The sequence below is a fragment of the Phoenix dactylifera genome, unplaced genomic scaffold (assembly GCF_009389715.1).
Source record: "Phoenix dactylifera cultivar Barhee BC4 unplaced genomic scaffold, palm_55x_up_171113_PBpolish2nd_filt_p 000085F, whole genome shotgun sequence".
NCBI classification, from domain to species: Eukaryota; Viridiplantae; Streptophyta; class Magnoliopsida; order Arecales; family Arecaceae; genus Phoenix; species Phoenix dactylifera.
This window is the reverse complement of record NW_024067677.1, coordinates 777,324-802,475: the sequence shown is the minus strand read 5'-3', so window position 1 is coordinate 802,475 and position 25,152 is coordinate 777,324. Positions and strand designations below refer to the sequence as shown.

Sequence of the window (25,152 nt, the reverse complement as noted above, 5' to 3'; positions counted from 1 at the left end):
AAATACCGGGCCTACCGGCCCATCCAGCCAGACTAATCATATTAGTAAGGAGCAGGTACTTAGCACCACCTTGGGACCCATTGTGGACCAGCTCCAACAAGACCCTGCAGTACTCGATACTGCTCACTACTGTGCTCAATGGTGTTTTTACATTTTTTACACCTTTTTTCTTGTTTCTGCCTAAAGCCATGCCACCCAGTATCCAGTGTCAATGCAGTACATACTATGAAACGTACCAGCTGATACAGGCTAATGCCTCAATTCTGATCCTGTATCAAAAGCATCCATACAACAACCTTTTCTAACACAAAATTTAAAACAAACCAGTACCTTCCTATATGTTGTATTCGAACAAAATGTGATGGATGCTAACCTTCAAGATATACCACCATATCCTCCCATTCAAGTGATATGCCAACAGATGGCCTTCTATATATAAATGAATCTGTCCATTTGCACTGATATCTATAATTTAGTGATATCAGTGCTACATAATTGAATTTCTGGTATAAGATAATGGGGGTTTATTGTACGAGATTTTATTGGAAGACTTTCATCATAGAAGTCTTATGGTGCTTCATACCCTATCATTTTTGGGTGAGAAATAATTCATTTTTCAAAGATGCTAAACTATGCAATTTAATAGATTGCTTCTCTAAAAACTAATCTCTATGAATACATAACAAAATTCTAAAATATTCTTGAAAAGGTGCATCGAAACTAGTGCCCAGTGTGAATATAACACAGGACGCAGCAGACAGAAATAAGCAAACAGCAAAATATTCAAGATTATCCATACTTATTGCTGAAGAAACTTGATACTAGCAGGCTTTGGTTAGGGCTGCATAATTGAAAATGAAGTAATGAAATAAAAAATACAAAGGAGTCAGCTGAGGGAACCAATGGATGCCCTAGGATTAGGGAATGAATGGATAAGACTTGGATGAAATACTAGCAATTGTTGCCCAAGAAGACAACCCAAGAGGGGGGGTGAATTGGGTTTTAAGTAATAATTGCAAATTAAAACTTAATGAGTAACTAATTAATATTATTGCAGGCTGATTAATTAGATTACTAGTTGTAGTGAGTGGAGAGGATGGAAGAGACAATGAACCAATTACAAACACAAGAGGTTTTATAGTGGTTCGGAGCTAACCCTTGCTCCTACGTCCACTCTCCAAGCTTCACTTGGGAGTTCACTATAATCCCTAGGATTACAGCCGGTTGTTTTACAAGTTCACAACCCAACTTGTTGTTTTCACGAGATCACAACGAACTCGGTCGATTTTCACAGGCTCACCGACTAGAACCACCCAATTGTTTTTCCGGGATCACAATCGAACCCTTACACCGTTGGTTTTAACTTCGGCTCACCAACAAACCTCAACAACCTTGATTCAATCCCCTGATTGAATCAAGTAACAAGAAAACAGTTTGTAAAGAGTACAGAAAAAGCTTCTTAAAAAGCAAATATGAACAATATAAATAATGTAGAGTTAGAAGCCCTCAAACAGATTTTGGAAGAGGAAGAAGGGGCTTCTCGAACTCTGAGTCTCCTCTTTGAATGCACTGATGATTTGATGTCAGAGGAGAGCCTTGAATGCGAAGGAAACGTTTGTTGGATGGAGTTCAATGCGCTTTTTCCTTCTTTCTCTTGTATTTACTCTTGAGAGCCTTTGGTAGGTGGAAATCCCTTTTTGTTTGAATAGAATAGCTCTCTTGATGTCTACTACTGTTCACTCTGGCTATTTAAGCAGTCCACTTTGAAAACTAGCCGTTAGACAACTTTTTGTGGCCGTTCTGCACAATCTGCAACTTCTGACAGTGTATCCGTTGGGGTCGGAGTCGACTCGCTCGATCTGGAGTCGACTCGGCTGTTGCTGGAGTCGACTCACACTTTACTGGAGACGACTCGCCCACTGTTAAGGATTTGAATTAAAGTGCTGTCCCGTTCTTGAGTCGACTCGGCCAACCCTGGAGTCGACTCGCCAATGTCTGGAGATGACTCGGCCCTCCGGAGACGACTCGTTCTCAGGGTTCCAGAGATCTGTTTTTCTGTATTTCTTTCTCGAGTCGACTCGGATCATCTTGGAGTCGACTCGGCTCTCAGAGCCCGAAAACTGATCCTCTGTGTTTGGAGTTGAACTGCCTCGGAGTCGACTCGGATTTTGTTGGGGTCGACTCGGCTGACTTGGGAGTCGACTCGGGAGTACTTGAAGTCGGCTCGGCTCTCAGGATCCGAAAACTGTTTCTCTGTGTTTTGAGTTGAACTGCCTCGGAGTCGACTCGCACTTTGTTGGAGTCGACTCGGCTCTCAGAATCCGAAAACTGATCCTCTGTGTTTTGGCTTGAACTACCTTCTAGTCTTGCTTTCCTCTGAGAGTCGACTCGTACTTAACTAGGAGTCGACTCGCCAAACTTCGGAGTCGACTCGTAACCTTCTAGAGTCGACTCGGTTGCAGGGTCTAAAATACATTGTTCTTTCTTTCTTCTGTTACCCTTTGGAGTCGACTCGGAAACGTCGGGAGTCGAGTTGGCAACCATCGGAGTCGACTCGAACCCTTCTGGAGTCGACTCGCTGACAGGGTCTGAAAATCAACTTTCTGTCTTTCTGTCAGTTCTCAGTCGGAGTCGACTCGTAGTGTACCGGAGTCGACTCGAGCATGTGCCAGAGCTTCTGAAACACTTGGAGTCGACTCGTAATCTTCCGGAGTCGACTCGAGCTTCAGACTTTGGTTCAAACTGAGTTCCATACTTAGCCAAAATGTATTGAACCAAAGCTACAGATACTTAAACATAAATTCACAAATATCTGGCTGAAACACTAGGTTGAATTCATTAGTATAAGATATACTCAAATGCTTTGAGCTCATCAAAATCAAATAGGGTTATAATCAATCACTCCACAATCTCCCCCTTTTTGATGATGACAAAACATTGAGTATTTGTAAAGTGAATTGCTCAACCAAAAGGAGATTTATAATAAAGTTTTGAAATGAATTCAAGTGTCTAGTCATTTAATTTATCCAAAATTGAAAGGTGTGAAACAGTAAATCCTGAAGTTAAAGCTCCCCCTTTCATTTGGAATTATATAAGCCTTCATGTCATGCAATCAATTGTTTGGCTTATAAGTGTTTAATGAATTTGCTTTCTTAAGATTTCAGATTCTCCCCCTCAACATATGCATTCAATTTTGTTTAGATTCTCTGAATTTTCTTTTAATGTCTTGAAGCTTTTGAGCTTAAATTTTTTGTTTTAGAGGAAAAATTTAACAATTTGTTCTTGAGTATGATTCAACTAATCTCTGAATATCCCTTGAATAGATTCTGGAGATTACTCCTTTAGGAGCCCCAACAGAGAGATAATGAGCCTCGAGGTATCGAATCCACTTAGAACAAATTACTTTTTGCTTTAAGAATTTTCTTTTTAGTGATTCCCTTTACATTTCAATTCAATATATTTTCTCCCCCTTTTTGTCATCATAGCAAAAAGGCAGAAAAGCACAGAAAAGTACAAGCACTCAAGTCACAATTTTGAAAGGAAATTTCTACTCATTGTATTAAATTCAAATTTGAGTACAAGTGTGATCACATATCAAAAGAAGTCCTCAAAGAACTGTACATCACAAAAACAGATAAAAATACACTAATTCTTCTTTGTAGTGGAGGATGTGGCTCCCTTACTTAGTCTAGTGTGTTGGATGACCATGCTTAACCCCTCATTGATGTTGCCTAGTTGTTCGAGAATCTCCGAGGTGGTTCTAGACTGAGTCGAGGAAATGTTGTTCACACTCTCCTGGAGGGTGTCAAGCTTGAAGATCAGCGCATTGGCTAGCCGCTCTGCACCCTGACTCTGGTTGCCTAGCTCATGTCTGATGCTGTCTCGCATCTCCCTTGTGTCGTCCTTGACGTCACTCATGTTCCAGTATTGAGCTTGAACTAGGCTTCGGACATTGTATATTTCCTCCTTCAGATTTGCAACCATCTCTGTCACGGCTGCTAAGGAGGGAACTAAATCTGTGGAGGGAGCAGTCTGAGAACCTCGTAGCTCTCTCAGGAGATCATCCCTCAGCTCCCTCACTATCTCCTGCCTCAACTCTCGGAGCTGCTCAGAAGATATCCGAACCTCCAGGGGCTGCTGCTGAGAAGGTGGGGCAGTGGAGGTGGAGGGCTCAGTATAGGTAGGAGCAGAGGTGGAAGGAAAGGTGGGAGGAGCTATGTCATGGTCAGGGCTAGGGGAGTGGTGAGTGGTAGGGTCAGATGGTGTGATAGTGGATGGTCTCCGTACCCAGACTCCCTCAACTCTATGAAAGCCCATACGATGGAGAGTCCCCTCAACCATGCGATCTGTATGACGCAGTGAGCGAGAGGGTTCCCCCTCAGGAATAGGAACCTCTAACTCCCTAAAGATGAGAGTGAATAGCATACCGTAAGGGAGACTCAACCTAGGCTTATCTAGGGGTTCACAGATATATTTGTAGATGAGTTTAGGAAAGTTGATAGGAGTGTCCTGGAGTATGTGGAACATCAGTGCTAGGTCTCTCTCTGAAATAAAATCAAACCTACCCGTTTTGGGGAAGAGAGTCCTAGAGATGACACTTAGGAGAAGCCGCATTTCAGCCCAAAGCTGATTTGCGAACACCTCCTCTATGGGGGACTGAGGTGGACACCCTAAGATGGCCGTAAGGGCCTCTGTCCTATCGGAGGGGTGTGTGGGAACAATCCCCTCACTCGAGAGATGGAGGACTCGAGCAATGAAGTCCTCCGAGATGAATATAGGGACACCCGCTACGGTTCCCTGGATACCACCACTACCTCGGGCTACAGTCCCATAGAATTCCCTAACTAACCTCGGGTAAGTAGGGAGGTCTAATGAACAGAATAACTCTAACCCTTGAGCCCTGAGACGATGCCCTAGGGTGAACCCTTCCCGGGAGAGGAAGTCAAAGTCGACTTTCCTCCCGGTGGACACTGCCCTCGCGGCGCACGGACGCGAGGGAACCGGCCTGGCGGGGAAGGAACCGGAGGTGGTGGCCTCGCGGGTTCGTTCCGAGCCTTTGATCGCCGCTCGGCGCCGCTCGCGGCGAGGGGTCTCTTCCGGCTTGGGACAACGACTTTCCTAGGCATTTTTGACCTAAATACGGGGGAAGAACAAGAAAAAATGGAAGAAAACTCGACGGAGATGACCTAAAATGGGTCGGAGACGAGGTCGGAGACGGCTCTAGGGCTTTTGAACAGTGGCGGCTGAAAATAGAAATGAAGAGAAAAATATTCCGCTTAGGGTTAAAAGTCGGATTCCCGACCTCGAGTCGACTCCGGTATGTCGCGAGTCGACTCGAACTCGAGTCGACTCCCAAATATGCGCGAGTCGACTCCCCCATGAGCCGACTCTAAAATGTATCCGAGTCGACTCGAACTCTGGCACACAACCAAGAATCTTGTTATTTTCGTGCCAAAAGAGAGAGTTATGGACTTATCTAGGATTTAAGAACTGATTTGATGATCATAGACAAGAAATCCTATGTCCAACATAAACTAATCCTCAAAATCAATGAACTAGAGGAGAGTATCACTAGAATGGATCAATCACTCCTAACCCTCTTCTTAGTATGCAAAATCGATCTTCACTCAAAGGTTTTGTGAAGATATCAGCAAGTTAATCATCAGTACAAACAAATTGAAGTGTCACATCACCATTCAGTACATGATCTCTTATGAAGTGATGTCTTATCTCAATGTGTTTAGTTCTTGAATGCTGAATTGGATTTTTAGTTAGATTAATGGCACTTGTATTATCACAGTTTATGGAAATTTTATCTTGTTTAATGCCATAATCTTCAAGTTGTTGTTTAATCCACAAGATTTGAGCACAACAACTCCCGGCAGCAACATATTCGGCTTCCGCCGTAGATAGTGCAACCGAGTTTTGTTTCTTGCTAAACCAAAAGATTAAATTTTCTCCTAAGAATTGACATGACCCGCTGGTGCTTTTTCTATCAAGTTTACAACCAGCAAAGTCTGAATCTGTGTACCCTATTAAGTTTATGCTAGATTTTTTAGAGTACCATAAACCTATATTTTTTGTTCCTATTAGGTTTTTAAAAATTCTCTTAACTGCAATTAAATGTGATTCCTTAGGATTAGATTGATATCTAGCACACATGCATACACTAAACATGATATCAGGTCTACTTGCTGTAAGATATAGTAAAGAGCCTATCATACCTCTATACAGCTTTTGATCTATTGATTTACCTGATTCATCCTATCTAGTTTGCATGATGAGCTCATGGGTGTGCTGATTGGCTTGTTTCCATCCATATCAAACTTCTTAAGCATCTCCTTGATGTATTTAGCTTGATTGATGAAGATCCCCTCTTTAGATTGTTTGATTTGGAGCCCGAGGAAATAGTTCAGCTCTCCCATCATGCTCATTTCAAATTCACTCTGCATTAAGTCAGCAAATTCTTCGCAGAGGTGATTATTAGTAGCACCGAAAATAATATCATCTACATAAATCTGCACTACTAACATTTCTTTGTTTTTCTTCTTTAAAAACAGTGTTGTATCAACATTTCCTCTAGAGAATTCATGGTCTAATAGAAATTTGCTAAGTCTTTCATACCATGCTCTAGGGGCTTGTTTTAGACCATAAAGTGCTTTGTTTAGTTTATATACATGATTGGGGTATTGATGATTTTCAAAATCAGGAGGTTGTTCTACATAAACCTCCTCATTAATATACCCATTCAAAATGGCACTTTTTACATCCATTTGAAATAGTTTGAAGTCTTTAGAGCATGCAAATGCTAGTAATAATCTAATTGCTTCAAGTCTAGCCACAGGAGCAAAGGTTTCATCAAAATCTATACCTTCTTCTTGATTATAGCCCTTTGCTACTAGTCTAGCCTTGTTTCTAACCATAACTCCATTTTTATCAAGTTTGTTTTTATATATCCATTTAGTTCCTATTATTGAGTATTCAGCGGGTCTTTCTACTAAATTCCATACCTTGTTTCTAGTAAATTGGTTTAGTTCCTCTTGCATAGCATTTATCCAATTTACATCATTTTCAGCTTCTCCAATATTTTTAGGTTCTAAGTGTGAAACAAAAGTTAGGTGATTATTTAAGTTCCTAAGAGAAGCTCTAGTTCTAATAGGTTGTGATGGATCATCTAATATTAATTCTTTAGGGTGACCGTATGCATACCTCCAAGCCTTTGTAAGTCCATGATCATCAATTACCTCTTGGCTTGTTGAGGTTTCTCCACTTTGCTTCGGTTCATCCTCTTGTAATGTCATATCATCTATCTTTTTCTCAAGTATTCCTGCATCATCATCAAGAGCTACTCTCTTGCTAGAAGAGACATCATTAGTATCATCAAAAACAACATGTATAGACTCTTCAATAACAAGGGTTCTTTTGTTGAAGACTCTATAAGCTTTACTTGATGTAGAATAGCCCAAAAAGATACCTTCATCAGATTTAGAATCAAATTTACCTAAGTTATCTTTGCCATTATTATGAATGAGACATCTACACCCAAAAACATGAATAGTTTACTTTGGGCTTTCTATCTCTCCAAAGTTCATAAGGTGTTTTCTTTATAATTGGTCTCAATAAAACTCTATTTAATATATGACATGATGTGTTAATGGCTTCTCCCCAAAAATACTTAGGAAGGTTACTTTCACACAACATGGTTCTAGCCATTTTCTCTAGGGTTCTATTCTTTCTTTCCACAACTCCATTTTGTTGTGGTGTCCTAGGTGCAGAGAAATTATGAGTTATTTCTTTTTTACTACAGAATTCATCAAATAGATGATTTTCAAATTCCGTTCCATGATCACTTCTAATAGCTATGACTGAAGCATTTCTTGCATTAGTTACTTCCTTATGAAATTTCTTAAATACAGAAAATGCTTCATCTTTATGAGCTAAAAACATGACCCAAGTATATCTAGAAAAATCATCTACAATAACAAGACCATATTTGTTTCCACCAAGACTTGTGGTTCTAGTTGGTCCAAATAGATCCATGTGTAGTAGTTCAAGAGGTCTAGAGGTAGAGACACAATTTATGGATTTAAAAGAGCTCCTAGATTGTTTGCCATATTGACATGCTTCACAAATTTTATTTTTCTCAAATTTTAGTTTTGGCAAATCTATTACAGAATCTCTTTTAACTAACTTAGATATTGTATCCATACTTGCATGACCTAATTTACGGTGCCATAACCAACTTGCATCATCAACCTTAGAATCACTAGCTACTAAGCAAGGACTGTTTTTAGTAAGGTCTTCAAGATCTACTACATAGACGTTACCACGTCTAATTTCTTTAAATACTAATCCATTGTCAATTGAGTTGGTTATGATTCATAAAGATGGCTTAAACAAAACATCAAAACCTCTATCACATAATTGACTAACGCTAAGTAGGTTATGCTTAAGACCATCTACAAATCGTACATTATCAACGAAGGTTGAAGAGGTGATTTGTACTTTACCTATACCAACGATGTGACCTTGGTTATTGTCTCCAAATGTCACAGCACCTCCCTTCTTAGGCTCTAAGATGAAGAATTGCTCCTTGTCACCCGTCATGTGTCTTGAGCAGCCACTATCCAAAAACCAACAGTTTTTGTCGACTTTGGCTGCAAGACACTCCTACACAAGGAAATCATACAATTTTAGGTACCCAAGTTTTCTTGGGTCCTTCAAGGTTAGTAATGTTGGTTCCTTTTGGAACCCAAACCTTTTTAATTTTTCTTTTAGCTTCTGCTTTCCTATGGTCACACACATTAGCTTTATGTCCTACTTTTCCACAGCAAAAACAGGTTATATTCTTAGTTTTACCTTCTCCTGCTTTCACAAAGAAATTTTTAAGGAGCTTTTGCTTATTATTAGGTTTATACCCTAAACCAGCTCTATTAAACACAGCTCGTTGATTGTTAAGTATCATTTCCAATTTTTCAGAACTATATGTAAACTTTTCAACAATAGGTTTGTATTTTTCAAGCTCTTGTGTTAGCTTTTGTTTTTCTATTTTTAGTATGTTTAAGTCTTTTGTGAGATTATCTTTTAAAGTTTGTTTACCGTTTTTAAGTTCTGAAATTTTCTTGGTTAGTTTTTCGTTATCTTTAATTAAGGTATTAGTTTTTTGAATTAACATTTGGTTGCTTGTTTTAAGTTCTAAATTTTCTTTAATGATAAAATTCTTGTCCTTAATTAATTTATCATACTTATGGAAGTGAGATTGATTAGTTAGTTTTAGTTCTTTATTCTTAAGATTTATTGTCTTATATTCATCCATTAGTTCATTAAAAGCATCATACAATTCATCAAAGGTAAAATTTAAATGCGTTTCAGATGTTACCTCATTTTCATTTGCCATAAAACAGAAGTTGGCATTTTTCTCTTGTTCCTCATCCGATGATGATGATGATGAATCGGAGTCTGTCAGGGTGGTGACAAGAGCTTTCTTCTTCTTGTGCTTGATGCTCTTCTTCAGTAATAGACAGTCGATTCTGTAATGTCCCGGTTTCTTGCACTCATAGCAACCGATTCCCTCACTTTTCCTTTCCTTACCTTTGTCCTTGTAGAAATTTGAGGGACCTCTCCTCTGATGAAAGGACTTCTTCCGGTTGATGAACTTTCTGAACTTTCGCACGAGAAGAGCCTCATCATCATCTCCCTCATTGTCTTCTTCTTCGCTACTGCTACTGCAAGATGGATCTTTGTTAGAAGAAGTAGATTTGAGGGCTATTACCTTTTTCTTATGAGAGGATTCTTCTTCGCTGTGTTGTTTCATTGTGAGCTCATGCGTCATCAGGAATCCAAGAAGCTCCTCGAGTGACAGCTTGTTTAAGTCCTTGGCTTCTTGGATTGCCGTTACCTTGGCTTCCCATGACCTTGGCAAAGATCGAAGAATTTTTCTGACAAGGTCACTGTTAGCATAACTTTTGCCAAGGCATTTTAGACCATTGACAATATCAGTAAATCTAGTAAACATGCAAGTGATAGTTTCATTAGAATCCATTTTAAATAGTTCATACTTATGAACTAGTATGTTTATTTTGGATTCCTTGACTTGATTCTGCCCTCGTGGGTCACTTCAAGTCTGTCCCATATCTCTTTTGCAGAACTGCAAGTAGAGACTCTATTGAATTCATTACGGTCTAAGGCACAATAAAGCACATTCATTGCTTTGGCATTTAGTTGTGCCTTCCTTCTATCATTGTCATCCCAATCTTTTTCAAGCTTGGGAATAGTAATGTTATCTACAAAAATAGAAGAAATGTATGGTCCATTAACTATGATACTCCAAATCTCATAGTCTTGGGCTTGGGTAAATATTTTTATCCTAGCCTTCCAATATGCGTAGTCGGTTCCATTGAAGAATGGAGGCCTGTTGGTGGATTGACCCTTAATAAGTGAAGATCCAAAAGGGATTGTCATTTTGATCTTTTACTCTTTTGATAGAAGAGCTCCTGCTCTGATACCACTTGTTGCCCAAGAAGACAACCCAAGAAGGGGGGTGAATTGGGTTTTAAGTAATAATTGCAAATTAAAACTTAATGAGTAACTAATTAATATTATTGCAGGCTGATTAATTAGATTACTAGTTGTAGTGAGTGGAGAGGATGGACCAATTACAAACACAAGAGGTTTTATAGTGGTTCGGAGCTAACCCTTGCTCCTACGTCCACTCCCCAAGCTTCACTTGGGAGTTCACTATAATCCCTAGGATTACAACCGGATGTTTTACAAGTTCACAACCCAACTTGTTGTTTTCACGAGATCACAACGAACTCGGTCGATTTTCACAGGCTCACCGACTAGAACCACCCAATTGTTTTTCCGGGATCACAATCGAACCCTTACACCGTTGGTTTTAACTTCGGCTTACCAACAAACCTCAACAACCTTGATTCAATCCCCTGATTGAATCAAGTAACAAGAAAACAGTTTGTAAAGAGTACAGGAAAAGCTTCTTAAAAAGCAAATATGAACAATATAAATAATGTAGAGTTAGAAGCCCTCAAACAGATTTTGGAAGAGGAAGAAGGGGCTTCTCGAACTCTGAGTCTCCTCTTTGAATGCACTGATGATCTGATGTCAGAGGAGAGCCTTGAATGCGAAGGAAACGTTTGTTGGATGGAGTTCAATGCGCTTTTTCCTTCTTTCTCTTGTATTTACTCTTGAGAGCCTTTGGTAGGCAAAAATCCCTTTTTGTTTGAATGGAATAGCTCTCTTGATGTCTACTACTGTTCACTCTGGCTATTTAAGCAGTCCACTTTGAAAACTAGCCGTTAGACAACTTTTTGTGGCCGTTCTGCACAATCTGCAACTTCTGACAGTGTATCCGTTGGGGTCGGAGTCGACTCGCTCGATCTGGAGTCGACTCGGCTGTTGCTGGAGTCGACTCACACTTTACTGGAGACGACTCGCCCACTGTTAAGGATTTGAATTAAAGTGCTGTCCCGTTCTTGAGTCGACTCGGCCAACCCTGGAGTCGACTCGCCAATGTCTGGAGATGACTCGGCCCTCCGGAGACGACTCGTTCTCAGGGTTCCAGAGATCTATTTTTCTGTATTTCTTTCTCGAGTCGATTCGGATTATCTTAGAGTCGACTCGGCTCTCAGAGCCCGAAAACTGATCCGCTATGTTTGGAGTTGAACTGCCTCGGAGTCGACTCGGATTTTGTTGGGGTCGACTCGGCTGATTTGGGAGTCGACTCGGGAGTACTTGGAGTCGGCTCGGCTCTCAGGATCCGAAAACTGTTTCTCTGTGTTTTGAGTTGAACTGCCTCGGAGTCGACTCGCACTTTGTTGGCGTCGACTCGGCTCTCAAAATCCGAAAACTGATCCTCTGTGTTTTGGCTTGAACTGCCTTCTAATCTTGCTTTCCTCTGAGAGTCGACTTGTACTTAACTAGGAGTCAACTCGCCAAACTTCGGAGTCGACTCGTAACCTTCTGGAGTCGACTCGGTTGCAGGATCTAAAATACATTGTTCTTTCTTTCTTCTGTTACCCTTTGGAGTCGACTCAGAAACGTCGGGAGTCGACTCGGCAACCATCGGAGTCGACTCGAACCCTTCTGGAGTCGACTCGCTGACAGGGTCTGAAAATCAACTTTCTGTCTTTCTGTCAGTTCTCAGTCGGAGTCGACTCGTAGTGTACCGGAGTCGACTCGAGCATGTGCCAGAGCTTCTGAAACACTTGGAGTCGACTCGTAATCTTCCGGAGTCGACTCGAGCTTCAGACTTTGGTTCAAACTGAGTTCCATACTTAGCCAAAATGTATTGAACCAAAGCTAGAGATACTTAAACATAAATTCACAAATATCTGGCTGAAACACTAGGTTGAATTCATTAGTATAAGATATACTCAAATGCTTTGAGCTCATCAAAATCAAATAGGGTTATAATCAATCACTCCACAGCAATTTATAGGGCTCTAATGATGAGTAAAGAACATTAACAGCAGCAGACTTTTACTTCTTCATTTCTATATGTGCACAAGATCTGATCTAAACAGATAAAGAGCTAAAATAAAGAAAAGAAGGTTTTTTATTTTTTCTTTGTTTTTTGTGCTAGGACATGTAGATCTAAGTATTGACAGGCATCTAGAAGTGTTTTTAAAGAACACATAAAGATCAATTACAGATATGTTGAGACATCAGAGCAGATCAGTTCTATTGTAACAAATAAAAGCTGTCAGTAGACAATAGAATCCCAGGAGCTGGAGGAATAGATCGGTCTGCAGTGGATAGGGACCATTACACAATCAGGTCTGCTATTAGTTGTAGCAGACAGTGATTAAAGAGCAAAACAGAGTGGGTAAAAAAAGAAATAAGGGAAGAAAAGGAAGAGAAAGAAAAGGAGAAAGGATGCATACCAACCTTAATTCTGAAACAAATTATAGTACCCCTTCAACAGCATGCACCTTCCCATTTTCAGAAGATCTAATTAGTTCCATGCTAAGCAAATGGAACCCACTGGGACTTGCATGAAAAGGAAAGGAAATAAACTTTAAGCCAGCCAGACCATCCTGTTTTATCTCTTCAATACCTTCTGAAAATAGACATAATTGCTCTTATGGGGTTGATTACTTCAACAAAAAATGACATTCTTTGTTTCTGGATGCTATGCCTATTCAGGGCCCCAGATAGGTCCAGGCCACGGCCTTTCCTGCTCCTCATTATTACATTGCATCAGTTTTCCAATAAATGTAGATGCATATCAAGAACCCATTCTATGAAGACAGTACAGAAAAGTGTATTGGAGATGGGAGATGGCTTCATATATGATCTCCACTTTATGTTAGTTTGCTGGAACTGGAGTTGTGTGCTTCTCTTTTACAAAAAATTCCAAACGTATGTTTAGGGTGTTTTGCTTTATTGCCCTTTGTCTTATAATTGTCTTATTTATGGTGCAATTTCCTATAAAAACCTTCATTCCTCTTTGTTTTGATTTTATAAAGCTCACAAATTTAGAAGGTTTCTTTCTAGATCTGAGTTTAACAGTTCAATGAAATAGTAAATTTCCTGACTTCCAAGTTTCATGTCAAGCACTTGTCAAGGTTGTACTGTCCAGAAATCTAGCACTAGCAAAGAATTGACATCAAGTTTAGACCAAATTAGATTAAGCAAATCACTGGTAATGATCTTATAGGTAATGGTGGCTGGGTAATGGGAATGGAATGATACAGAGTCCTGTGAGATGATGCTAATGGATGCTGCATTTTCATATGATTAAATATTTGAAGCTTTCGACAGATGTAAAAAACTTATCTGTTAAAAAATCTCAAAATAATAAAAGATGTTCTCGTTTTTTTTTTATTTCTGGTAGTTTCAAAATCATTATACAAGCAAATATTAGAGAAATTCTCAGAGAATCATAGATGGATTGCTCATTCTTAAATAAAAAACTTTAAATTTGTTTGCTATGACTCTTTATATGAAGATAGAAGTTTTTCATTCTAAGGCAGTTCCGACCCAAGTAGGAATTATTATGGTTTTAAGTGGGCTAGAAGTCTCTGATGGAGAATCTTCACATGTAATAAAAAATTCTGCTACTAAATGTACTATATGTCCCTGCATCCTCCTTTGTCCCAAAATAGCATACATTAACAATCCTATTTCCTTCTTTCCCATGCTTAGACGACAGTGAACATGGTAGTCCATCTGTACCATCTACTATCACTAGGAAATCATCTTTCTACTTAGCTTTATCTAATTGATATGGAAAGAAGATGAGAATGTTTTTCGAGAAATCTAGTAGGATCTTGTGCTCTCTTGTCATGTTTCTTGTTGCTAAACCTACAGCATCTATGAGTGTAAACACGGCATTCAATATTTCAAGTAAGGTTCTAGACTTCTAGAGTTCTAGTGTTTTGTAATATATTGCACTTAATACCCCATGGGCCCAATATCATCTGGAAGAGGAAGCCTCATGTGCTTTCCTCAAAATTTCCAACTTCCCTTGAGGGATGTCATAACGGTCGGTACCATACCGTACCATATCGGTATCGAACCAATACGTAGTCTCGTACTACACCGACACCCGATATGCCTTGCTATCTTGTATCGTACCATGTACCAACACTGTAGTAGGATGGTACTTGTATGGAATCCAATACCAAGTCGGCAAACCATGGCCTCCATTTTCTTTCTTTTTTTTTCCACTTTTCGATAAAGACAAGCCCCATCTCTCTAGGTTCACCTCCAACCAAGGTCTGCTGAACCGACCTGTACCGGTCGGTTCAGCCCGTACCGGACCGGTACCGAGCCGCACCGGTCCGGTACAGGGGTATAAAACGGTTCCGACCCAATATGGGTCGGAACCGTTTGGTTGGAGCTCGGTTCGCACCGGTATGAGCTCGAACCGGTGCCGGTTCGCACCGGTTCGCTTCTGAAAAATAGTGCCAGCGCTGTGGCACTTTAAAAATGCCACAGCGCTGGCCAGAGGCTTTAGATATTCGAGAGTGCTTTAAATGTATGTAATTGATTGTATCTTAATTTGAAAATATTTTATGTTCTTCATTTCATTATTTGAATCATTTGGAAGTAATAAGTTGCATCATCTACTTTTAACCTTAAACCTAAACATAAAAACATCAAAAATATCCAAAAGTGAAAGAACTCCAAAAAAAAAAAAAAAAACGACGATGGGGTCGAAACCAGGCCGAATGTGCCCCATCGGTACGGTATCGGTTCGGCTCGGTTCGGCACCGGTACCGTACCGTTACCGGAGCCGACCGGTACGTCGGTACCATCGGTACCGCGAACCTTGCCTCCAACTAATGTTGCAATTAGCCAAATCATCTCAATAGTCCTCCCTACCTTAATACGCTAATTTTGATGTCCTGAAGCTTTCTCTAATGAACTTCCAAAATCATCATTCCAAGTTACAATTTCACCTCATCTTCCAATGTAACTATTCTGAAAATCATTTGGAAATCATCACTCCAAGATTAGCCGCACAGTGACCTCAAATATATTCATCCCTCTTCACTAGCTTTGATTTTAAATGCCCTATTCATTTGTCATTTTTCCTATGCATGTAGTTGAGCTGGTTAAATTACAATATAATTCCTTCAAGTCTCAATGGTACATGATGATTACATAATAATGATCCATTGGCAAATCTTAACTTCAAATTCCCATTTTCCCTATTTGAGATCCTCAACTCTAATGTTGACTTGTCAACAAAAAGGTGGTAGACAATAATGTGATTTGGCTGTCACTTATATATACGACTTGGACAGCCTAGATGTTAAACATTTCATAAAGGATCTAATAATTCCAAAGCAAGGTTTGTTGTACCAGTCGGTACCATACTGTATTAGATGTACCATACCGAACCGGTATGCAATCTCGTACTGTACCGACACTTGTTATGCCTCGCCATCTCATACCGTACCGCATAATAACACTGTAATAGGATGGTACCATAGTGGTTCAGTACCAAGATGACAAACCTTGTTCCAAAGTCAATGGCAAGCCATCCAAATCAAATATTCATAGCATGGGTTTTGATCTAAATTTGTAAAAATACCCTGAAATTGAAAATCAGATCTTTTGACAATTTCTAACCTTTGCATCAAGTGGGTGCAAAATGGATGGCATCAATTATGCTAATTTTCTAAAACACATGACAAAACATTGAAATCAAAAATCCACTTTGTTGATCTCATGATCTATGCATCTTAAAACATGTATGGATTGGAAATCATTAAACTTTAACTCATGGCAACGTATTGTATTATGTGACTAAAGCCATCCACATTTACACCCACTTAATGTGTAGGTTAGACGTTAGAGACCAAAAGGGCAAATGATTTTCTGGTTTTTAAGCATTTATAGTGTAGATCATGATCAAGAGTGTGGATCTCCAATTTGGAGAGCTACTTATTTATACTCAATTGTTGAATCTTTCAAACTCTTATTTCGTAGCATAAATGAAGTGTAGAGTTATATATATCATCCCCAGAGCTGCAAACTACTATATCTTGTCCTATATATTTCTTGAAACATTTTATCTCTTCATCTTTCTTCCATATTGACAAGTCAATATCTTCTACTTCCACAAGTTTTGATATGTACAAAGATACTACATGAAAAATATTCTCTGTCGCACAGAATCGTTGATATGAAAAATAAGTCAAATGGAAACATGAAAATTGAAAAATTTAACTAAAAAATCCCATTTAGTGCATGCACTAAAGAAAAATCAGGAGTCAGGACAGAGATCAGAAGCTTACGTTGAAGTTTTTCTCATTCGAGGAATATATTCGTACAAAGAAGTAAGTGCTCCAGCATGAGCTATGCACGCTTTTCTCAAGTGAGATGGCAGCTCCATTATGCTCCTAGCTGAAGCCAATCTACCAACGAATTGAGATAGAATATCTCCAAAATGTTGAGAAGCCTTCACCAAGATTTCAAAAGTAAAAACATCAAAATAACAATTATAAGCAAGTTAGTCTCACGATTTCCTAACAGTTTAGCATAGGATAAGCACAAGGGAACTTGCAATCTGGAGACAATAACAATTGCCTTACCTCCCTGGAAAACTCTGTTGGGAGGATGTCAACAGCTAAGCAAATTACACCATCACCCTCCATGTCAGCATGGTATGAATCAGTGAATGGGTCATACCTAACAACAAAAATTCACTTGCCAAACTAAATTTCTAAAAGAATGATGAAATTATCAGTAGCTTAAAGTTAACTAGCAAGTAATCTCATGAGCAAATTTTGGTAAATATATTTTCTTTAAACTATATGAGGTATCATTTATTTATCCTATCATCAAAACACTAAGTGATAGAAAAGTCTAGCACAACATACGGGTAGCTGCATGCAACCATTATAAGCTTGTTCACTAAGACTAATTAGAGAAGAGTACTTTTAGAGGTATCATTATTCATAGGTTGTATAAGAATGCTGCTTCCCAACACCAATAATTTCTCCTCTCAGCACACCAATCACCTTTGGCAGCCTTTGGCAGTTGGGAATTGGTGCGGTATATGGGGGTAACATGAGTGACAGGTGGGCCCCATGAACCAGCCCACAATCAAAATCTGCGAACTTATTGTGCATGATCCAGTCATCAACAGCATACTGTCAACAATAATTTAATCTACCATTAACTACATGATTGTAATTTTATAGGTGAAATAGCAAAATTATTGATGGAATCTAGCCAGGTTGCATTTGCCATTTATTAGGTGGGTCTAAACATGCTAGTTGCATGATCGAAATAAAGTTCATTCTGCATTCAATAATTTGATCGTTTGTCCAATGACATAATCTGGAGACTTTATTGTCTTTCAGGTAAACAGTCTTTTGCTAGATTCCTCAACAAAGGCTTTTGAGGTGGGGCAAAGTAAGACCAAGGTCGGAGGAACCGGTACCGGGCGCCGTACTGGTTCTCCGGCGGAATGAGTCGGTACAGGCCGTGCTAGGGCCGTACTGAGAGAGGAAGCTAGCGCCCCCCCCCCCGGCCTCCGCCGCCGCTTCTTCTCCCTCCCTCCCCCACTCGCTCTCTCTCTCTTCTCCTTCTCCGGCTTCGGCAATGAGCCATTTTCAATGGCGGAACCGTACCAGTAAGCCACCGGTACGGCTCGAAACAGGCAGAAACTGGCCGATTCGTCTCGGTCCCACATTCCTTGAGTAAGACACAACAGGCTTGGCAACTCTTCAGTACATACAAATCACTAATGATGAAACTAATTTTGTATGTTTGTATCTCCCATTAATAATAGAAACAAGTATAACATAAATAAGTAGGATATCAGCAAATATATATATATATATATATGAGAGAGAGAGAGAGAAGAAATAATATTAGTGGTACAAAAGAATAAGAATATTGGCATGGATTAAGATCCATTGTGATGTTAAAAAGAATAGAGATGAAAAGGGCCTACCTGAAGAAAGGCCTCTCTATAAATGTAGTTTGGTTAACAAATTCAATTGAACCACCAATATCACAAGTTATATCAGAAACTCCAACAAGTGGACATCCTTTCTTCGTCAGTTCTTGCAGCTGCTTAGTAGTCAGCAACCGAGGAAATCTTTTCTCCCAATACATACAATTCACTGACCAAAAACCAAGCTGATATGTATCACTATCAGTTGCAAAATATCAAAATATTTTACATAGAATATCTATAGAGAAAAGGGACAGTATACATGTCAAGACTTCAAGCAAGGATTGGGTGAAAAGCTACAATTACATCTTGATCACGAATAAAAAAGTGTCGTTCAATTTTTTTTGTATCTTACAGAACTTTTATTTGGGTAATTTTATTTGTTTTAGAGTCCTAGTTTAAATGAAATTTGTGTAAAACAGTCTTATATTAGGTATATGTTGTGTTGGACAAGTCATGAAATCATTAGGTTTTCTATATAGGCTTATGTGCTATTCCGAATTATTTTCAGAAAATATTTTAGGATTAGTTACTTGCCTATCAAGAGTCTTAGTTTATTTGAAAAGCAAGTCATGTAAAGTCTACAAAAGAGTCTATTGGGATTGAATTAAAAAAACATCATATGTGATTTTCTTTGAATAAATGAAAGAATTTCTTTAGATCAGGTTTGGCCCTTCTTATGATCTTATCTTTCTCTCTTTCTATCCCCCTTCTCTTCTCTATTCTTTACTCTTCTTCTCTTCTTATTACTTCACATTATTTCTTCCTACTTTCTATTATTCTCTCTTATTTTTTTCTGCTGTCCTTCTTCTTTACTGGACTATTGACACTACATATTGATTTTCTACCAGATATTAAACTAGATCTGTGTTGGAATTAGCTTTAACTATTGTAACCCCTTTCTGTCCTACATCAGTTTGGTATCAGAGCTAAAAGGTCTTGCTCTGTTCTTCTATTCTTTTTCTTGATCCCTTTCTGTTTTCTTCATTTATTTCCCCTTTCACCAATATTATCAAATGAGGGGTTGAGTTTCAGAATTGATGATCTTCATGAATATGTCAAATATGAGAAGAAGATCTTTAAAAAGATGGACCATAGGTTGACATTTATCAATAATGATGTGACACAGTCAATGACTACTACACTGTGCAATTGCAGCAGTTTTAGGCATCGAAAATCTCTCTAAGGTTGAAGTATAGATCAAGAGTCAGAAGAACGAAGGAGTTAAAGAAACACTTCATGAAGAGCTTACAATCAAAGCTTCTATGTGTGAAGAGTATATATTCAAAGTTCTATCATACAATGATTCTGCAATTGAGGATTGATTGACAATGCTACAGATGATGACCTATCAAGTAAGACTGATTGAAGGTAGAAGATCGCAGTGATAAAGATTTGTAATGAAGAGCAATCATGGCAAGATCAAGTTACAACCCTAAAGGCACCTACAGAGATCAAGCAATATGAAGATCCATTCTTGACTGATTTGTCAGATTCAATGAAGATCGCCTTCAGAAGTATGAGCCAGAGCTTGTCGATTGTCAAGCAATGGATGTCAGACCAACCAATCAATGGTGTGATTGCAAGAAAATTTAAACAGGCTTTCTTCATCAGATCCTGGAGATTCACTAATGAATCAAGCTTATAAGTGACATCATGAAGATCTCAAAGTCGAGATCGTCATAGTGGAAGCAATTAATGGCATATAAAAATATGCAGTTCATTTTTTTATTTTCGGAAATTTTATTCTGTTTTGAAATTGGTTTTTAGAGTCCTATTCTAAGTGAAATTTGCATACAAGAGTCTTACACGAGGGATGTGTTGGGTTGGAAAAAATTATCAAATCATTAGAATTTGATTTTTGTTTATTATAGGTGTCTTTACATAGGGTTATGCGCTATTCCGAATTTCTTTGATGAAATATTTCGGGGATTAGTTACTTGCTTACAGTCCTTTGCTTGGAAAGCAAGTCACATGAATTCCATAAAAAGGTCTACTAGCATTGAATGAAAAGGCACCGTGCATGATTTCTTTTGAATGAATGAAAGGATTTCTTTGGACCCAGTTTAGCCATTTCTTATCTTTCTCTCTTTCTATCCTTGTTCTCTTCTATATTTCTTCTTCTTCTTCTCTTATTACTTCACTTTATTTCTTTCCTACCTTCTACTATTCTCTCTTACTTCTGTTGCTTTTCTACTTTACTAAATTGTTGGCACTTTTTACATTGATTTTCTACAAGATATTAAATAAGATCTATGTTGGAATTAGCTTTTAAACTGTTTTAACCCCTTGTTGTCCTACATCACATCTAGGAAAATTAGATCACTTAAAGAAGTCAAAATATCTTTCTTCAAGTCAACTTGCCTAGCCAGCCTTCCAAGTTGATCGCAGTCGTTTAATCTAGTTAGGCAGTTCACATGCAGCAAATAGATTAAAGTTCCTAGATATGTCATACAATATGTAAGATATGCACTATACCAGCAAGTTATTGGCATGGTACAAGGGTGCAGACCTCTTTACCGCCCATGAATTTCTGTATCAAAATGATACACAATAAATCTGACTGATAGGTAGCAGTACAAGCTTGTATCTCTTTATTGATTCTACACTCATTCCCACCATCCTTAGCAGCATTGTTTTAAATTGAGACGGTAAGGAAATCTTCCTGATTACTTGTCTTTTCCTTTTCTTTAGAGGATTTGAAATCCCAAATTACAGAGTATGGACTAGACATGGTTATGACAAGTTCTACCACAACAAGCTAAAAGTCAGAAACAATGCTGGATTATACTACCAACATATGAGCATCCAAGAGCAGTTGCACAACACCTTCAATATGGTAATTATGTGTAGGCATATTCTCATGTTCCTGCACACATTTCATCATAAGTTTTGAGCTTATTTTTATTGTCAGAGGTCAAAAGGAGTGGTTTGGTGTCAGCTTGTATGACAAGTTATTACAAACTATGTATTGCATATACTAAACAACAATCAGCACATATATCTACACATGATTCACCATTCGGTTCAGTAGATCAGTTGAATATAAAAGGCAAGTGGCACCTTGCATTTTCCATCAATTAGTGCAAAACTTTAGGCTCATTTCACATTTGTGAGCCAAGTGGCACCTTGCATTTTTCCATCAATTAGTGCAGAAGAGGTCTGATAGTTTCTCAAAATGCTTCTCAAGCCCCAGGGGCCCCGACTTTAACACAAATTTCAAGGCACGTGGGCTTTTGTCCAACATTAGTATATTTCTTCATTCAAATAGAAAGTGAATAGCTCAATCAAGTAGCAGATGGACTTAGTCGTACTACCAAACTTAGTGATCAGCCTTCTTTTCAGTTTGTCAAAACCAGTTAGTGGTAATGTGGTATAGTAGTAATCATGATTCAACAGCATCTGGAAGCAACGCAAGGAAGGTCAACATGAAAAGGCATGTCTAGTAGACATGCTACTTGAAGATCCGTACAGAAGGAGACTTAGTATGGGCATATATAAAGAAAGAACATCTTTCTTGAGAAACCTATGATAACAAGAAGGTTGGACCATCCTGGATCTTTGGAAGATCAACAGCAGACAAAGTTAAACCTCCTTTAGCTTACATATAATTCCTAGTTTTAATGTTCAAGATTTGTTAACTTAAAATGACGTGAACTTCTAGACTATCTCTCTTCCACCATAAAGCAATGCGATGAATGTTTTTCTTTTACTACACATAATGTTATTTTTTGGTCATGGACCCTTAGTCTGAATCCTGGTAAAATAAAATTTATATATTTAACAAATTTATGTTTACTATATATTGATGCTTAGTTGCCAGAGCTAAGAGCAAGTTTGGGAGCAAATGCAGGGGCAGGTGAAGTACATATTTCAAAAACACTTGATTCAAGTGCATGCTTAGGAAGCCGGTGCAGGTTCAAGCTTCCAGGGAGCTTCCGAAGTGGGTATATTACCCTATTTAGGAACTGTTTGGGAAATATAACAGAATTGGACTGGAATTCCTGCTGGATTCTGGGATTAGGCAGCCCATTTAGGTAGGGCCCATATCCACCCATCACTCCCCAGCCCAAATCCTGTGGAAGGGAGAAAAACCCTCCATGGCTCTTTTGTTTCTTCCTGCAGCCCAACAGGCCCATGGACTGGGATTTAGGCTAAGACTTGGGCATGCCTTTGAAAGACTGCGAGCTAGGTAGGCCAATAGGCTCGATTCCTGCAGAATATTCCTGCAGAAAAACCCAAACACACCTTTAGAAGTTTCCTGCTACTTAGTATTGATGTCAAGAGCTTGTTGTGGTTGAGCATGTCCCCCTTGAGTTGAGGAGCCCACCCTCCCCTTCCCCTCCACATAAAAAAGGTTCCTCCTTATGTTTCTTTCATCTTTGTTATGCTGTGAAATCAACTTCAAAAATATAGAAAAGAAAATTCTTGATATTTTGTATGTCATATGTTTCATTCCTTTATGCATACATGCTAAATATTTAAAAAATCCAGGCATACATTTATTAGGGGATATAAAAAATAGACTTGTAAAAAGAACAAAAGGTCAGCACCTAAAAGCAGTCACTATGTATTTTGCATGATTTAACTATGAATAAGAAGGGCCGCATTTTAGTTCAAGTGTCAGAAGAAAGAAATACAAGTGATGGAAACTCATACCGATGACAGATGCATATGGAGCGATTCTTTCATGAAAAACAGGATAATAGTGTTCTGGATGGGCATAATAATCAGCCTGCAAGGAATGACATTTAAAAAATAAAATATTATGTATACTTAGTCTTTAAGGAGAATTAAATTATTTTTACAAAGTCAAGTACATAATATTCCAATTTAAAAGCTCACCAAATGTAACAAATGAATGACAAACTTTCCCATTAATGCATTAATGTTTTGATTGGATAGCTCAAAAATTGCATAGTATATACCATAGAAGAGCAGTCCAAGATTGGAAACACTATCAAGATGGAAATAGAGCAAAGTTTTAAAATCTGATGCTGGTGTGTGTACTAGTCACCTGCCAGCATGGTATACACCATGCCATGCAGGCACCATGGCAAGTTGTGCTGAAAAAGAAATATAAAAGAATCTAAAAAATATTTATCATTAAATATTAAAAGAGGGTTAAATAGTTGCCATGCCAACCTATACGAAGTGCTGGTACTAGCAGCATAGTACATGACTGGCATCTGAATTCTTTCAATTAACAAAGAAAGTGCAAAGATGGAATGCTTTCAGTAAGACAAATTGAACATATAAGGGTAAAAGAACTAGAATCTCTTGACTAGTAAAGAGATAAAAAACAAAACATACACAATTTGAGAGAAAAGCAATTGATTGATGGTCAAGCTGTTGGATAAGGTAAGGCTAATTTGTCACTTGAAGATGTTTTAGTTTTACAAATTTAGCTTTTTAAAGTGTTAATTTCCAAAATTCTGTGTAGAAGTAATATTGTAAGTCACTGTAGAGTCCAGATAGGTTCATCTATAATTCAGTAAAAAAGTCTGCTCTGTTGGTGCAAAAGTTCTTAAACTTCCTGCTTGTGGTCTCAGCCAATGAGGGTCCTCATTTTGTCAAGTATTTCCAAAACTCCTTTCTTCTACTTTATTACAATGGATTCCAGCATCACTTCAAGAATTTAACTAGACTTTGTTTGAGAAATTTTTCTAAGATCACAGTCGATTACTAGAACAAAAAGACCTTGATGATATGAATAGATTTTAGATGCGAATCAAGTTAGAAATCTAATGTTATTTGCATTTTCTTTTTTGCATTTAATTACTGCCATAGTTTTAAATGGTTATACTTTGAGATACAAGAGGCTTTTTCAGATATGGAATATATATATATATATATATTATTGGATTTAGACCAATTTATCATGAGTTGTAAGTGTTTTGAAGGGTGTCATGAGTATTTCTTGTTGTTTTCTTTGTACATGTAGTCAATAGTTTAGGTTAAATCTAGTTTGGCTTAATAAAGCTGTAGAATTTGGATTCCATTGACATAACAAGATGCCTATAAAGTTGTCTTGATATTTTTCTTTATTTTCTATGTATCTAATGCCCCATTTGATGAGGTAGAGAAGTTAAGGAAGTAACACCTAAAATCTTCCATAGATTTTCACAATGACAGAATTCAATGAAAGACCAAACTGCTAGTCATTGTTTAAGGAAACGATCTGGAGGTCAGAAAGGTGGACATAGTAGCATACTTTAGATATTATGAATTCCACATTATATTTCATTATGTAACAAGAAGGATTGTGATGCTCATAAGAAAAGTGATGAGACAATGTACGTAATGCTACATTTAAAAAAGAAAACAGAGAAAAATATGAAAAGATGAAATACTTTATCAAAACTTTTAGTAGAATCCCGGGGTGCAACCATGTCTTGACAAGTCACAACACATCCATATACTTGAGAGACTCTCCTCATTGGTTGAGAATGTTGAGCTAAATCTCCAGCCTACAATCAAAAAGTGAACAATTAAATAACTTCCAGAATGAAAACAGCAAATTACCCAAATCAAGCATGAGAAAATCAATATGCTGAAATTAACAACCAGAAGACCTCAACCGAGATAATCCGCACTAGCATACATGACAAGTTGAGAAAATATATACTATTTATTACATGCCTTGTCCCATTATGAGAAGCTGGGTATAATTGATGCAGGAGAAGATACATTGATTTAGCTTGTACGTTTGA

At 38.2% G+C, this 25,152-nt stretch overlaps 1 protein-coding gene across 6 annotated transcripts in view; it reads right to left on the bottom strand.

Moving 5' to 3' along the window:
• LOC103716942 (alpha-aminoadipic semialdehyde synthase) overlaps positions 1-25,152 on the bottom strand; it is a 73,080-nt gene that overhangs the window by 34,193 nt on the left and 13,735 nt on the right. For all 6 annotated transcript variants that reach the window (XR_003387512.2, XR_003387513.2, XM_039116327.1 and 3 more), the window contains exons 9-13: positions 24,793-24,909; positions 23,099-23,174; positions 18,437-18,608; positions 17,067-17,163; positions 16,770-16,933 (exon numbers count right to left, since the gene is read on the bottom strand). Coding sequence is in view for 4 of the 6 variants with exons in the window: in XM_039116327.1 (XP_038972255.1) it covers positions 16,770-16,933; positions 17,067-17,163; positions 18,437-18,608; positions 23,099-23,174; positions 24,793-24,909 (626 nt within the window). In the remaining 2 variants the exon portion in view is untranslated. The remainder of the gene's footprint in view (positions 1-16,769; positions 16,934-17,066; positions 17,164-18,436; positions 18,609-23,098; positions 23,175-24,792; positions 24,910-25,152) is intronic.